This window comes from Pongo abelii, chromosome 4, assembly GCF_028885655.2.
Source record: "Pongo abelii isolate AG06213 chromosome 4, NHGRI_mPonAbe1-v2.0_pri, whole genome shotgun sequence".
Taxonomy (NCBI): Eukaryota; Metazoa; Chordata; class Mammalia; order Primates; family Hominidae; genus Pongo; species Pongo abelii.
In genome coordinates this window covers 78,480,345-78,496,922 of record NC_071989.2, presented here as the reverse complement: position 1 = coordinate 78,496,922, position 16,578 = coordinate 78,480,345, and the positions used below count along the sequence as shown (strand labels likewise).

Genomic DNA, 16,578 nt, shown 5'->3' with positions numbered 1-16,578 from the left:
TGTAATTTCAGCACTTTGGGAGCCTGAGGTGGGAGGACTGCTTTGGTTCAGGAGTTCAAAACCAGCCTAGATGACATAGCAAGATCCTCATCTTGTTAAAAAAAAAAAGATGAAAAATAAGATGGTTAAGATGGTAAATTTTTATGTTCTGACAATCAGCTCCAAAGAGAGAAAAAATATCTTTGGAACAACTCTTTTATTTGTGTGAGTTTATTTAATAACTTTGAATTATACACTTACTGTAAAGTCAGTCATTTCAGTTGGGTATGGTGGCTCACACAATCCTATCGTGGCCCCAGTCCCTGTTGGACTGAACAAAGGGGGACGAATGTGGGAATAAAAATAAAGACAAAAGAGTATATTTGGAAGAAGGGGTCAGGGGGCTCCTTGCTCTAGTGAACAAGGGCCCTGAGCTTTTAGCGCCCTTCGTATTTATTGAGTAAAAGAGATAGGGAGGAGGTGGTTGTCAGTCAGCTGCTTGACTCGGTGCAGGCTTGCACAACTGCATTCTCTGAACAGTGGTCTCCAGATGTTCCAGTAGATAACCTCAAGGAGCACGGCACCAGAGAGTGACTTCCCTCAGCAAACCTTCTGGTGGCAGGTGCAGATGTGAGTTTGCCTACATCCTGCATTCATGATAAACAGTTTGCTGTTTGATCATATAGCCTCAGTGGAATGCTAAGTTGGTCACAATCCTCTGGATTTCGGCTCTCTACATAATCCCAGCATTTTGGGAGACTGAGGCAGGTGGATCACTTGAGGCCAGGAGTTCTAGACCAACCTGGCCAATGTGGTGAAACCCTGTCTCTACCAAAAATACAAAAATTAACTGGGCATGGTGGCGCACACCTGTATCCCAGCTACTCAGGAGACTGAGGCAGGAGAATCGCTTGAACCCAGGAGGTAGAGGCTATAGGGACCTGAGACTGGGCCACTGCACTCTAGCCTTGATGACAGAGCAAGACCTTGTATCCAAAAAAAAACCAGAAAGACTGAATAATATTCCATGTTATGTATGTACGCCATTTTGTTTATCCATTCATTCCTGATGGAAACTTGAGTTAACTCTACCTTTTGGCTATTTTGCATGATGCTGCTATGAACATGGGTGTACCCTGTGTATCTTTTTTTTCCATGAAATACTTTCTTGGTTTTTTTTTTTTTTAGAGCAGTTATAGATTCACAACAAAATTGATCAGAAGGTACAGAGATTTCCCATATACACAGCCTCCCCCACTGACAACATCCCCCACCAGAGTGGTACATTTTTTATAACCAATGTTGATACATCATTATTACCCGAAGTCCATAGTTTACATGAGGACCTATGTATGTAAGTTTCTGAAGGTGACCTAAGCATATAGTTGAAATTCAAATGGTTATTAAGTAAAGAGAATGAGTATGCAAAATGGATGGTTTAGAAATATTTCTGGTTCTGATTATGTCTCAGCTAAGAAGGGTTAAGAGTATGTTTAGGCTGGGCGCAGTGGCTCACGCCTGTAATCCCAGCACTTTGGGAGGCCGAGGTGGGCAGATCACTTGAAGTCAGGAGTTTGAGATCAGCCCAGCCAACATGGTGAAACCACTTCTCTACTAAAATACAAAAATTGGCCGGGCGTGGTGGCGGGCGCCTGTAATCCTAGCTACTCAGGAGGCTGAGGCAGGAGAATCACTTGAACCTGGGAGGCAGAGGTCGCAGTGAGTCGAGATCACATGACTGCACTCCAGCCTAGGTAACAGAGCAAGACTCCGTCTCAAAAAGAAAAAAAAAAAGGGTATGTTTAAAATCTTGGCTGGGCATGATGTCTCACAATTGTAATCCCAGCACTTTGGGAAGCTGAGGTGGGCTGATCACTTGAGGTCAGGAGTTCGAGACCAGCCTGGCCAACATGGTGAAACCCCGTCTCTACTAAAAATACAAAAATTAGCCAAGTGTGGTGGCAGACACCTGTAATCCCAGCTACTTGGGAGGCTGAGGCAGGAGAATCACTTGAACCCAAGAGGTGGAGGTTGCAGTGAGCTGAGATTGTGCCACTGCACTTCAGCCTGGGCGACAGAGTGAGACTCCATTTCAAAAAAAAAAAAAAAAAAAAATCTGACCACATTCCTTTAAATTGTTTTTATTTTTGTGATACATGTAAATTCCAGACTATTTTGAAGTAGGAAAAACTATATTTAGATTTTTGTGTTCCAATTATGGCAATAAAAATATTCTCACCCAGCAAGGAAATATTAATGTTTTAGTTATTTGAAGGCTACTTTTTTCCAGGCTAAACTGTGAAAATGCAGTCCTCAAAGAGAATTTGAAAGTGAAAACAGAAGAAATTAAAATGCTGAAGTCTGACAATGCAGGTAATGATGATTTTTGTATTAAGAGCACATGTATCAATAAAGATAACATGCTAGTATTTTGAAATAATATATATTAAGTATAATGGAAGAAATGTATCGTTTAGGTTTTTTAAATTTAAGAAAATTTGTCAAGGTGAAATTCACATAACATAAAACTATTTAAAAGTGAATAATTCCTGGCTGGGCGCAGTAGCTCATGCTTGTAATCCCAGCACTTTGGGAGGCCAAGGCGGGCAGATCATCTGAGGTCAGGAGTTCAAGACCAGCCTGGCCAACATAATGAAACTCCATTTCTACCAAAAATACAAAAATTAGCGAGGCATGGTGGTGCTCACCTGTAGTCCCAACTACTCAGGAGGCTGAGGCAGGTGAATCGCTTTTACTCTGGAGGCCGAGGTTGCAGTGACCCGAGATTGTGCCTCTGCACTCCAGCCTGGACAACAGAGTGAGACTCCATCTCAAAAAAAAAAAAAAAAAAAAAAGTGAACAATTCTTGCCAGGCACAGTGACTCATGCCTGTAATCCCAGAAGTTTGGGAGGCCAAGGCAGGAGGATCACTTGAGCTTAGGAGTTTGAGACCAGCCTGGGCAACATAGCAAAACCTTGTTTCTATTAGAAACAAACAAACAAACAACAACAACAACAACAGAAAAACCAAAATTAGCCAGATGTGGTGGCACTGGCCTGTAGTCCCAGCTACTTGGGAGGCTGAAGTGGGAGGATTGCTGGAGCCCAGGAGGTTGAGGCTGCAGTGAGCCATGATTGTGCCACTGCACTGCAGCTTGGGTGACAGAGCGAAACTCGGTCTCGAAAAAATAAGTTAACAATTCAGTGGCATTCACAAAGTTGCCTAACCACCACCTCTGTCTAGTTCCAGACAGTTCCAGTACTCCAAAGTAAAATCTCATACCTATTAAGCAATTTCTCCCCATTTTCTCCTTTTTATTTAGTTTTCACTTAAAGCAAAATGGTAGAGCACCTGATATTTGAAGAACCTAAGTAGAAATGATATATATGTATGTATATAATTTATATGTTATATATCTCTTATATAATGGTCTACCTTACGATGAAAATTGATGCAAGGATACTAAGATATTTGATGTTAACTTTTTTTTTTTGAGACAGAGTCTCACTGTATCGCCAGGCTGGAGTGCAGTGGTGCAATCTTAGCTCACTGCAACCTCCGCCTCCTGGGTTTAAGCAATTCTTCTGCCTCAGCCTCCTGAGTAGCTGGGACTACAGGTGCATGCCACCACACCCAGCTAATTTTTGTATTTTTAGTAGAGACAGGGGTTTCACCATGTTGGCCAGGATGGTCTCAATCTCCTGACCTTGTGATCCACCCGCCTCAGCCTCCCAAAGTGCTGGGATTTACAGGTATGAGCCACTGCGCCTGGCCTTTTTTTTTTTTTTGAAATGGAGTCTCACTCTATTGCCCAGGCTGGAGTATAGTGGCACCATCTTGGCTTACTGCAACCTCCACCTCCAGTTCAAGTGATCCTCCTGCTTCAGCCTCCCAAGTAGCTGGGACTACAGGTGCCCGCCACCACGCTTGGCTAATTTTTGTATTTTTAGTAGAGGCAGGGTTTCACCATGTTGGCCAGGCTGGTCTCAAACTCCTGACCTCAAATGATCCACCCACCTTGGCCTCCCAAAGTGCTGGGATTACAGGCGTGAGTCACCATGTCCGAACTGATGTTAACTTTTTACATATTTTATTTATTTATTTATTTATTTATTTATTTATTTTCACACAGGGTCTTGCTCTGTTGCCCAGTTTGGAGTGCAGTGACACAATCTCAGTTCACTGCAACCTCCACTTTCTGGGCTCAAGAGATCCTCCCACCTCAGCCTCCCAAGTTGTTGATACTACAGGCATGTTCCACCATGTCCAGCTAATTAAAAAATATATTATTATTATTATTATTATTATTTTGAGACAGAATCTCACTCTGTCACCCAGGCTGGAGTGCAGTGGCACAATCTTGGCTCACTATGACCTCTGCCTCCCAGGTTCAAGTGATTCTCCTGCCTCCACTTCCTGAGTAGCTGGGATTGCAGACACCTACCACCATGCCCAGGTTTTTTTTTTTTTTTTTGAGACAGAGTCTCACTCTGTCACCCAGGCTGGAGTGCAATGGTGCAATCTCACCTCACTACAACCTCCTCCTCCCGGGTTCCAGGATTCTCCTGCTTTGGCCTACCACGTAGCTAGGATTATAGGCACCTGCCATCATGCCCAGCTAATATTTTTGTCTTTCTGTAGAGACGGGGTTTCACCATGTTGACCAGGCTGGTCTTGAACTCCTGACCTCAGGTGATCCACCTGCCTTGGCCTCCCAAAGTGCAACATTAAAAAAAAAAATTCTGTAGAGATGGGGGTGACTCACTTTGTGAGGGCTCAACTCCTGGTTTCAAGCAATCCTCCCACCTTGGCCTCCAAAAGTGCTGGGATTACAGATGTGAGCCACTGCGCCCAGCCCCCAAAATTTAGAGAAGAGGCTAGTTCTTCCTTCTTAGCAGAAATTGAAGAGGTGGCTTGAAGAGGACAAAACACAAGCCAGGCGCTGTTGCTCATGCCTGTAATGGCCAGTGCTATGGAAAGCCAAGGGGAGAGGATTGCTTGAGGCCAGGAGTCTGAGACCAATCTGGGTAACATAACAAGACTCTTCCTATACAAAAAATAAACAAAAATTAGCCAGGCATGGTAGCATGCACCTGGTTTGTTTTTTTTTTTTTTTTTTTTTTTTTTTTTGAGAGGGAGTCTTGCTCTGTCACCCAGGCTAGAGTGCAATGGCGCAATCTCACCTCACTGCAACTTCCTAAGGTGAGAGGATCCCTGGAGCCCAGGAGTTTGAAGTTGCAGTGAGCTATGATTGGACCACTGCACTCCAGCCTGAGTGATGGAGCAAGACCCTGTCTCTTAAACAAAGAAAAGAAAGGAAAAAAGGAAGAAAAGGACAAAAAAAAAGCTCTAAATTAGGCCCTGGGGCTGAGAGCGGCACTTTATGCTGTGTCTTAGCTGAGTTGTATAAACGCCTCCAGCTGAGATCTTCACACACAGCTGGCGTTTCTCAGCACCAGGGACTCCAGCTGATAAAGATGTCTCCTGTGTTAGATAAGTTCAGGACAGAAGCTGCTCACGATCATAAGTCCTCTCCTTCTGTCCTACCACTCCACCCTGCAGTGGCAGGGAAAAGATACTGTTTTCTGCTCTCCAAGTAGACAGCAGGACCCCTCTCTTTCTAAATGTTTGGTTTGAGATCTTCTTGTGAAAACTCCTAATACAAAAACCTGATAGAGCTTGGATAGCTGGTATGTTTGATATGGATACAATATATGAGATCTCACCATCCAGTTTTCTCACTAACCATAAAGTCTCTGAATAATTTGCTTTTACATATTCCCTTTTGGAAAATCCTACAAATTTTCCAAGAGGAAACAGGAATCCAACTTCAGTTACAAAGTTAAGATGCTTTTCCATTAAAAATGGCACCATCTCATCTAGTATTTACATATATATGATCTTACGTGATACTCACTATTCTATCAGATAAGTTTTCTGAATGGAGCCAGATCTTGTGGGTAGTGTATTGCTTGTACGAAATGAATATGTAATGTTGGGGTAACTAGATTGGATGAGGGTGGAGTTAGGCTTCATAATGAATACTTTCTCATATGGCCCTTCCTAGTTTTGAATCAACGGTATTTGGAGGCCCTTGCCATGCTTGATATCAAACAGCAGAAGATGGCTCAGGAAAACATGTGCTGTGATAAAAGTGGCTTTGCAGAGGCTTCAGGTCTTGAGGTAGGTAAGCATGCAGGAAAGCTGAACAGAAGGGACATTTGCTACTTTCCTTTTCTTTCCCCCATTGCCCTTGTGTACACATTCTAGGACAGCACATACTTAGCAATTTGAGGATGAGAGTGAGAGACACCCCTGGGCTCAGGTTGGTTCTTCCAGTTCTGCTGGTTCCATGCCCTTCATACAGGACATTCTTGGACATGAGGGAATCTGCTGGCCACTTCTGCCCCGTTTATTTCTCATCTTTACAGTTCTAGCAGAAGCTGTGTTGGTAATGTCTCACATGTGGGTCGGGGCTTACCGTTTGAGTGCTTTCATACATATTGTTGTATCTGATCTTCATCGGAGTCTTGTGAGGGCTGCAAAGCAGGTATTATCCCCATTTTAGAGAAGAGGAAACCAAGGCTCAAATTAGTTCAGTTACTTTCCTGAGGTGGCAAGGTCAATCTGTGGTAAAGCCAGGTTCAGAACAAAAATCTGGCAATGTGGGAGTTTGGCTAATGAGGTCAGAAGGGGCCTGGGACTCACAAAAAAATAATGGAGCAGTAGAGTGATAGGGGGCAGCCATGCACTTATTGTAGAACTTAAGAAAAATTGGTAATAATAATAGCAAATACCTGCATAGTCCTGAGCAAGTTCAGATGATGTTCTAAGAGCTTTACATACATTGACATATTTAGTCTACACAACTACTCCGTAAAGTGGGTACTGTTATAATCCCCACTTCACAAATGAGGTAACAGAGGCATTGAGGGGTTAGGTGATTTGCCTCGTGTCACACAGCTAGTGCGTGGTGGAGCTGGGATTTGCAGCCTGTAGACTGAGCTTAGAGTCTGTGCTTTTGAGCACCATGTTCTGCTGCCATGGGTGGAAAACTAGTGTAATAGCAAAAAGGAAAAATACAAGAAACAGCTTAAAGAAAGTTTAGGGACAGGGTGTTTTATGATAATCTTGAGTAGACTATGGGCCAGCCTTACCTCCAGCCAGGCAGGAACAAGGGAGCACTGAGGTGAGGAAATAGCACCAGGAGTCAGGGGTTCTGGCCGAAACCTGTTGTGATTTATATTGGCCCTTCCTAGGTCTTAGTTGCTTATGGCAACTTAGGCATGGGAGATTATCAGGAGTAGGAAAATGAAAAAGGAAAAGACCTTTCTGCCACAGATCCACCATTTGTACATTCAACTCAACTGAAAGCTCACTCTGTGCTTCACGGTTATCACTGATGTGAGAAAGAATGTTCCGAAATGGCCTTTACACTAAGGGAGGCATTGGAATTTTCCTCTCTGAAAAGCCTCTAAAATAGGATTGTATTTTATGTCAGCTCATCCATGTGAAAGTACAGCAACAGGAAGATGCTTAGATAACAATTGTATAGTAAATTCCACACAAAACTTTATTTTTAATTTAATTTTATTTATTTTTTTGTTTTGTTTTGGTTTTGAGACAGGGCCTCACTCTGTAGCTCAGGCTGGAGTACAGTGGCACAATCATGGCTCACTGGAGCTTAGACCTCCTGGGCTCAAGTGATCCTCTGACCTCAGCCTCCCAAGTACCTGGGACTATGGGTGCACACCATTATCACACCCAGCTAATTTTTTTTTTTTATTTTTTGTAGAGACAGGGTCTCATGTTGCCCAGGCTGGTCTTGAACTCCTGGGCTCAAGCTATCTGCCTGCCTCAGCCTCCCAAAATGCTGGGATTACAGGCGTGAGCCACCATGCCTAGCCCATATGAAACTTTAAAATATATGGGCCAGGTGCGGTGGCTAACGCCTGTAATCCCAGCACTTTGGGAGGCCGAGGCAGGTGGATCACCTAAGGTCGGGAGTTTGAGACCAGCCTGGCCAACATGGAGAAACCCTGTCTCCACTAAAAATACAAAATTAGCTGGGCATGGTGGTGCATGCCTGTAATCCCAGCTACTTGGGAGGCTGAGGCAGGAGAATTGCTTGAACCTGGGAGACGGTGGTTGCGGTGAGCCGTGATCACGCCATTGCACTCCAGCCTGGGCAACGAGAGCAAAACTCTGTCTCAGAAAAATAAATAAATAAATAAATAAATATGGCACATGCCAGCCGCAGTGGCTCACACCTATAATCCCAGCACTTTGGGATGCCGAGGCAGGTGGATCATTTGAGGTCAGGAGTTCGAGACTAGCCTGACCACCATGGTGAAACCCCATCTCTACTAAAAATACAAAAAAAAATTAGCTGGGTATGGTGGCATATGCCTGAAATCTCAGTTTGAACTTGGGAGGCAGAAGTTGCAGGGAGCCGAGATCGCACCACTGCACTCCAGCCTATGTGACAGAGCAAGACTCTGTCTCAAAAATAAATAAATAAGAATAAAATAAAATATATGGCACACTATGTTGTGTAGATTGCCCCTGTGAAATTGGTACATACTGGAATATGTTGGGAAAGTATTTGTGGTCAGCTTTGTGTTTGAGACAGAGTCTTGCTCTGTTGCCCAGGCTGGAGTACAATGGTGCAATCTCAGTTCACCGCAACCTCTGCCTCCCGGGTTCAAGCGATTCTCCTGCCTCAGCCTCCTGAGTAGCTGGGATTACAGGCATCCACCACCATGCCCAGCTAATTTTTATATTTTTTAGTAGAGACAGGTTTCACCATGTTGGTCAGGCTGGTCTCGAACTCCTGAACTCAGGTGATCCACCTGCCTCAGCCTCCCAAAGTGCTGGAATTACAGGCATGAGCCACCATGTCTGGCCCACTTGTGGTTAGCTTTTAAAGTGGAGTTTTAAAAAGTAAAATTATTATACTACTTTTCTTCCAACTACAGTGGTCAAGCAAGTATCAACCAAAAATAAAGGAATCAGAATCTAGTTTATTATTTATTTATTTTTGAGACAGAGTTTTGCTCTTGTTGCCGAGGCTGGAGTGCAATGCATGATTTCAGCTCACTGCAACCTCTGCCTCCCAGGTTCAAGTGATTCTCCTACCTCAGCCTCCCAAGCAGCTGGGATTACAGGCATGAGCCACCACGCCCAGCTAATTTTTGTATTTTCAGTAGAGACGGGATTTCACCATGTTGGTCCGGCTGGTCTCGAACTCCTGACCTCAGATCATCCGCCTGCCTTGGCTTGCCAAAGTGCTGGGATTACAGGCATGAGCCACCGCGCCTGGCCAGAATCTAGTTTAAAGAGTTTATTCAAGCACAAAAGTTGAGGATGGATCACCCAAGGAGCCACAGATTCCAAAGAAGTCAGTGTTTTAGGCCGGGTGCGATGGCTCACGCCTGTAATCCCAGCACTTTGGGAGGCTGAGGCGGGCGGATCACGAGGTCAGGAGATCGAGACCATCCTGGCTAGCACGGTGAAACCCTGTCTCTACTTTAAAAATACAAAAAAATTAGCCGGGCGTGGTGGCGCCTGTAGTCCCAGCTACTCGGGAGGCTGAGGCAGGACAATGGCGTGAACCCAGGAGGCAGAGCTTGCAGTGAGCCGAGATCGCGCCACTGCACTCCCGCCTGGGTGACAGAGCGAGACTCCATCTCAAAAAAAAAAAAAAAGAAGTCAGTGTTCTAAAGTGTAGAAGTTTGTGCTGGCTTATATGGACAGTGTTTAGGGAAGTTTAACAGAATTTCAACATCTTTTGATGGTATGGTTTAGTGCATAGTTACAGAGTTATTAGTTGAGGTGATCGTTTTCTTTTGGGGAAGGTATATTTAACATTCCACACTGAAGATGTAACAGCCATGGGGTTCTTTTCGAAGTCATCTGGTCTGAGTTAGGTATAAGAAAATAAGACAGCTAATCTGTAACGGAGGTCAGTGATGGAAGCAGAAAGGTCTGGTCTCTGGTCTCTCCTCCTGATTTACAGAACAAGAGCAACGAGGAAGAGGGTTACTCTCTAATCTAGAAGCAGAATTTCAAACATGCTACCTGACTCAGTCTCCAGGGCTGAACTTCACCCTTGGCATAAGTTTGGATGGTGCTAAAGTTTTATTCTTTTACACAGGAATCAATCGTATTTTTTTATTTTTTTTAGGAGTGGAGGGATGACTGTTTTTCTCATTATATTTTAAAATTCCCTCGTCATTTCTGAGTAGGTGACTCAGCTTAGAGGAAACTGGCAATAGTGAATGCCGGGCATCAGGGCAACACTGTCACAGGAAAGGTGTGCTGTGGATGTTAGCGTTAACCATATTGTTAGGCTAAACTCCTGCCAAGGACTTTAGGTTTAAAGTTTAAGGCGCCAGGATTAAAGGTTTTAAGAGTGAGATGAAGGAAAGTAAAATTCCCTTTTGTTTGTGTTCCAAGTCATGACATTCTTTTCGTCGTTTGTAGTTAATTTCTATTTGTATTCTGAGATCCCAATCTCAGCTTTCTTCTATTTTGTTTTTCCTTTCCAGTTTTTTTGGATCAGATGCCCGAGTAGTAGTGTGCATGGGTATGTGTGTAAATGCCCCTGTGTTTGTGTGCAGCTAAAACAGTGTGACACTTAATAACAGGAGCAATGCTTTTCAATTTAAAGCTTGCAGTCCTCGGAGCCTGCCTTTGTCATGGGCCCGGAGGGAACCCCTGTTCTTGTGCCAGAATGGCAGCGTCCACTCGGAAACTGCTTCTTCAGCTCAAACGAGAGGTATTGCGTTATCGCAACAGCAAAAGCTTTAGTTTTGTTTCTCTATTAATAGTAGAATAAATGGACGTGTTTGCAATAATTAACTTCATTTAAGTAGTTATTGACTATGGAACTTATGCTTAGTTTTTATGCGATAGCATCAACTTATCAACTGGATTTTGTTTACCTGGTTCCAAAATACAAATATTAATAGTACTTGCGACAGGGTGCAGTGGCTCATGCCTGTAATCCCAGCACTTTGGGAGGCTAAGGCAGGCAGATCACCTGAGGTCAAGAGTTTAAGACCAGCCTGGCCAACATGGTAAAACTACTTCTCTACTAAAAATACAAAAAATTAGCCAAGCGTGGTGGTGGTCACCGGTAATCTTAGCTACTTGGGAGGCTGAGGCAGGAGAATCGCTTGAACCCGGTAGGCGGAGGTTGCAGTGAGCCGAGATTACACCACTGCACTCCAGTCTAGGCAACAAGAGTGAAACTCCATCTCCAAAAAGAAAAAAAAAAAAAAAAGTACTTGACATGATATTTGAAGCTACCTAAAGTCATTTGCCTGAGTTCATAATTAATATTCCTAAAATTTATATGTTCTTATCTATACATGTCCCTAAAATTACTACATAATAGAAGGAAAATGTACATTTATGCTTAAAATCACTAGGATCAGCAACACTGATTAATGGAGAGATAAGCATGGAATGTATTTGAGCAGCAGCAAGGCACAGTGAAAGGAACCTTTGTACCAGCCAGACCTAGGTTTGCATCATTGCTCCACCATTTACTAGCTGTGTGGCTTTGGACTGGGTAGGTCTCAGTTTTCTTACTATGTTAAGTGGAGGGTAATAACTACCTTGGATGGTTGTTGTGAGGAAATAGACATAAAATGTTTAGCACAGCACCATGAACATGCCAGACATTAATTCAAATGATAGCTGCCATTATATTTGGTCTTTACTTACAAATACAGTAGTACACGGACCATAATTCTAAAACGTTTTACCTTTATTGAAGGTATGGAATTTAAAGTCCTTAGGTGTGGCAAACCACCATGGCACACATCTACCTAAATAACAAACCTGCATCCTGCACCTGTATCCTAGAACTTAGAATAAAATAGGACAAAATTAAATTTAAAAAATTAAAGTGTTTTTTTTTTTTGAGACGGAGTCTTGCTCTGTCGCCCAGGCTGGAATGTAGTGGTGCAATCTCGGCTCACTGCAACCTCCACCTCCTGGTTCAAGTGATTCTCTGCCTCAGGTTTGTGAGTAGCTGGGATTACAGGTGCCTGCCACCACTCCTGGCTAATTTTTGTATTTTTAGTAGAGATGGGGTTTCACCATGTTGGCCAGGCTGGTCTTGAACTCCTGACCTCGTGATCCGCCCGCCTCGCCCTCCCAAAGTGCTGGGATTACAGGTGGGAGCCACTGCGCCCAGCCAAAATAAAGTCTTTAAAGTATATAGGAAAGCCAACATTTGGACAGTAGCCATTCATTAAGAAAAGCATGAGGGGGCAATGGGTTACACCTGTAATCCCAGCACTTTGAGAGGCTGAGGTGGGAGAATCACTTGAGCCTAAGACATCACAGTTACAGTGAGCCGTGTTCACACCACTGCACTGTAGCCTGGGTGACAGAGTGAGAGACCCTGTCTCCAAAACAAAAAAAAAAAAGGCTGGGCGCAGTGGCTCACACGTGTAAACCCAGCACTTTGGGAGGCCGAGGCGGGTGGATTACCTGAGCTCAGGAGTTCGAGACCAGCCTGGGCAACACAGTGAAACCCCATCTCTACTAAAATACAAAAAATTAGCCAGGCGTGGCAACATGCGCCTGTAGTCCCAGCTACTCGGGAGGCGGAGGCAGGAGAATTGCTTGAACCCAGGAGGCGGAGCTTGCAGTGAGCCGAGATCACGACACTGCACTCCAGCCTGGGCGACAGAGCGAGACTCTGTCAAAAGAAAAAAAAAAAAGAAGAAGAAGAAAAAAAAAGAAAAGAAAAACATGAGATTACATTGATCAAAGTCAAGGTCATCTATGAGACGTATTTGAAAGGTGGTATTCATCATTATTTTCAGTGGTGTGGTCTGGAATGGCCCAAAGCTGAGTTGAAATGCAGCCTTTGGCATCCTCTTATCTTTCATGCTGGGCCCTTTGTCCCAGGACTTGAGCAGGACACACACGCAGGGCCTACATGGGGTAGTGAGGTCCAGGGGTTAGATTAGCAGGCAGTTGACAGGTACCACAAGGGAAACTGATAATCTGGATCAGAGTAAGTTGCTACTGCAGAAATAGCAAGTATTAATTAGCGTAAGCAGATAAGCTAGATCAGACACAGGCAATAAACCAGTGCTAGGCAGGGAGATTGCATATGTTAATTTGATTCCCCATTCAGCAAGAGTTGTTCTGGTTTTGCCTCTGACACCTCCCAAACTTTCTTTCAAAATCAGTTGGAACTTTTGCAGAAGAGTAAAGAAGAAGCTTACGTGATGGCAGATGCTTTCAGAATTGCATTTGAGCAACAATTAATGAGAAAAAATGACCAGGCACTACAATTGACACAAATGGATAAAATGCATAAAAAAGCAACAAAATGGATGAATTGGAAGCACCTTAAAGAGGATGGTAACTATATATTATAATGGCAATAAGTAGGTGTAATTTTAGTTGTTTTGTTTATAATCCAAGTTGATGAAGCACACTTAATCCAATGTGGGCAAAAATAATTGAAACTTCACATATGGTTGTGGTTTACTTAAAAATTTAGCAACTATGGAAAAAAAGGAGTCATTGGATATTACATGTGCAGGTGAACTATTGGAATCCATAAACCATAACATAACAGGAATATCTCTTTTCTAGTACTCGTCTGTTTCATTTAAATAAGACCATGTTTAGTGAAAAAACTTTACAATAAAAGTGCTAGGTGATTAAAAGGAAACTGCCAAGAAGGAAATAATGTGAAAAATGTCATTTAAACATGACATTAAATGTATCTATCTAATTAAACTTTATTGAAATATATGCTTTTGAGAAGGAAATTGAGAAATAGAGGAAAAACCTTAAGTTGGACAAATTAATAAAATATTCTTAGAAAAAATGAAGCAGAAGTTTAGGTTTAGGTTTTGGTTCATGAACCCATCAAAAGTTTATGGCCAGGCTGGGTGCAGTGGCTCACACCTGTAATCCCAGCACTTTGAGAGGCCAAGGAGGGTGGATCACCTGAGGTCAGGAGTTCGAGAACAGCCTGGCCAACATGGCAAAACCCCATCTCTACTAAAAACACAAAAATTAGCCGGGCGTGGTAGCACATGCCTATAATACCACCTGCTCGGGAGGCTGAGGCAGGAGAATCGCTTGAACCCAGGAGGCAGAGGTTGCAGTGAGCTGAGATCGTGCCACTGCACTGGGTGACAGAATGAGACTCCATCTCAAAAAAAAAAAGTTAATGATCAGTATTGAGTATTATTATATCTGTGTATTAAAAAATATATTAAAATAGCATGAGACAATTAAAGTAGATCTTCTAGTATAAACAAAGTAGCTGTTATTTTTTAGAAATCTTAGTTTCTCTAAGTAATTCATATCAATTTTTATTTATCAGTATTCTGTAGAATTCATATTGCTTCAATTTAAAATGTCAAATTATAATTTGAAAGCATTTATCAGTTGAGAAAGAATCAAGTGAAGTTTATAAGAATTTTAAATGTTTTGTAGAAAAATTCTAGGATGACTGTATTTCTAAATATTTTCTTATCTGTCAGATCTATAATTCTAATATCTCTTATATTCGGGTGAATTTAGAAAGACTAATACACATCTTGTAATATTTAAAATGATCTTAGGGGAACACCATCATAGAAAATATTTAAAATGGAACCTGGTGGCCAGGCGCGGTGGCTCATGCCTGTAATCCCAGCACTTTGGGAGGCCAAGGTGGGTGGATCATTTGAGGTCAGGAGTTTGAGACCAGCCTGGCCGACATGGTGAAACCCTGCCTCTACTAAAAATACAAAAATTAGCCGGGCATGGTGGCAGGCGCCTGTAGTCCCAGCTACTTGGGAGGCTGAGGCAGGAGAATCGCTTGAACCTGGGAAGTGGAGGTTGCGGTGAGCCAAGATTGCACTACTGCACTCCAGCCTGGGGGAAAGAGCAAGACTGTCTCAAACAAAAAGAAAAAAAAAGAAACCTGGCCATGCGCAGTGACTCACGCCTGTAATCCCAGCACTTTGGCAGGCTGAGGCAGGCAGATCACCTGAGGTCAGGAGTTCAAGACCAGGCTGGCCAACATTGAAAAACCCCATCTCTACTAAAAATACAAAAATTATCTGGGTGTGATGGTGCACACCTGTAATCCCAGCTACTCAGGAAGCTGAGGCAGGAGAATCGCTTGAACCTGGGAGGTAGAGGTTGCAGTGAGCCAAGATCGCCACTGTACTCTAGCCTGGGTGACAGAGCGAGACTCTGTCTCAAAATAATAATAATAATAATAATAAAATGAAAGCTTTATAGTAGTTTTGTTTGAAATATTTCTTTTCAAACAGTATATATTACTAATAGTATAGAAGTCAGCTGTTGTAAATTTTAGTTTCGTTAACTAAGCTTTCCTCCTTTTCTTTGCTGAAAAGGGTAAGAAGTGATGCAGAGGGATGATAGAAATAGAAGCAGTAAATCAGAACTAGAGTAGGGAAATGCAGGTCATAGAAGCTACATGTTTGGAGTGCTCATTAGATGGAAGCCAGGGCAAAACACAAAAATATAATGTTTTGTAACACTTATTCTGAGAAAGTCATTCATATTATCCTGAAATTAATGTTTTCTGACACGAAACTTTTGAGAAAATGTAATGGCTAAATTCCCAACAGTGTTTTAGCTTTTTTTTTTTTTTTTTTTTTTTTTTTTTGAGACAGCATCTTACCCTGTTGCCCAGGCTGGAGTGCAGTGGTGTGATCATGACTCACTGCAGCCTCTACCTCATGGGGTCAAGCAACCCTCCCACCCCAGCCTTCCTAGCAGCTGGGACTACAGGCACATGCCACCATGCCAGGCTAAATTTTGTATTTGTTTGTAGAGATGAGGTCTCACTATGTTACCCAGGCTGGTCTCAAACTCCTGGGCTCAAGCGGTCCTCCCTCCTCGGCCTCCCAAAATGCTGTGATTACAGATGTGATCCATTGCACCTGGCCAACAATGTCTTATAATAAATACAAAATAATGTATTTAGATAATATGGTCATTTTCTATAATAATCTCTTGATAAAAGCTGAAGGTACAACTTTAATGTTCAATCCAGGGTAGGTGATTTTGCCAGGGAAAAAGCTAACATGGTCCATGTATTTAGCCTTTTAGCAACCAGTGGAAAACACTAAGAATACCTGGTTCTACCATGGACCACAGCTATGTGTAGATAATCTTCCTCAGACACTTCCTTTCTCAGCTAAGCCCTTAATAGCAGCTGGATTGTAAAATCCTCTTTGAGGACAGCCCTGGTGTTTTGTGCTAATTGAAGGCAAATCTTCTTAGAAAGTCAGATTGTAAATATTTGTTTGTTTTGGTAGAGGTGGAAAGAAAAGTGATGGGAGAAAGAAGAGACGAAGGGGAAAGTCAGGGTTAAAGTAATCTTAATCTTAGGAAAGCCTGTCAGACCCTGTCACCTGCATGCAAGGCCTGCAACCCTGTGTGGAGCTTGGCCATTAGGATAGTGCAGTGTAGACAAAGCTGCATTTTTCTCAAGAGCTAGATTCATACTCATTGCAGCACTTGAGAATATGTGCATTTGATGTTCCATAATTCCTACCTTCCTCAGTGTAAGAGACAGGAAAAACCAAAGT

General features: G+C 42.9%; 1 protein-coding gene across 13 annotated transcripts in view; it reads left to right on the top strand.

Moving 5' to 3' along the window:
- CCDC125 (coiled-coil domain containing 125) overlaps window positions 1-16,578 on the top strand; it is a 55,961-nt gene that overhangs the window by 30,882 nt on the left and 8,501 nt on the right. For 8 of the 13 annotated variants that reach the window (XR_010139890.1, XM_009240767.3, XM_009240765.3 and 5 more), the window contains exons 7-10: window positions 2,270-2,352; window positions 6,048-6,163; window positions 10,653-10,760; window positions 13,198-13,372. Coding sequence is in view for 12 of the 13 variants with exons in the window: in XM_009240767.3 (XP_009239042.2) it covers window positions 2,270-2,352; window positions 6,048-6,163; window positions 10,653-10,760; window positions 13,198-13,372 (482 nt within the window). In the remaining variant the exon portion in view is untranslated. 13 annotated transcript variants of the gene reach the window in all.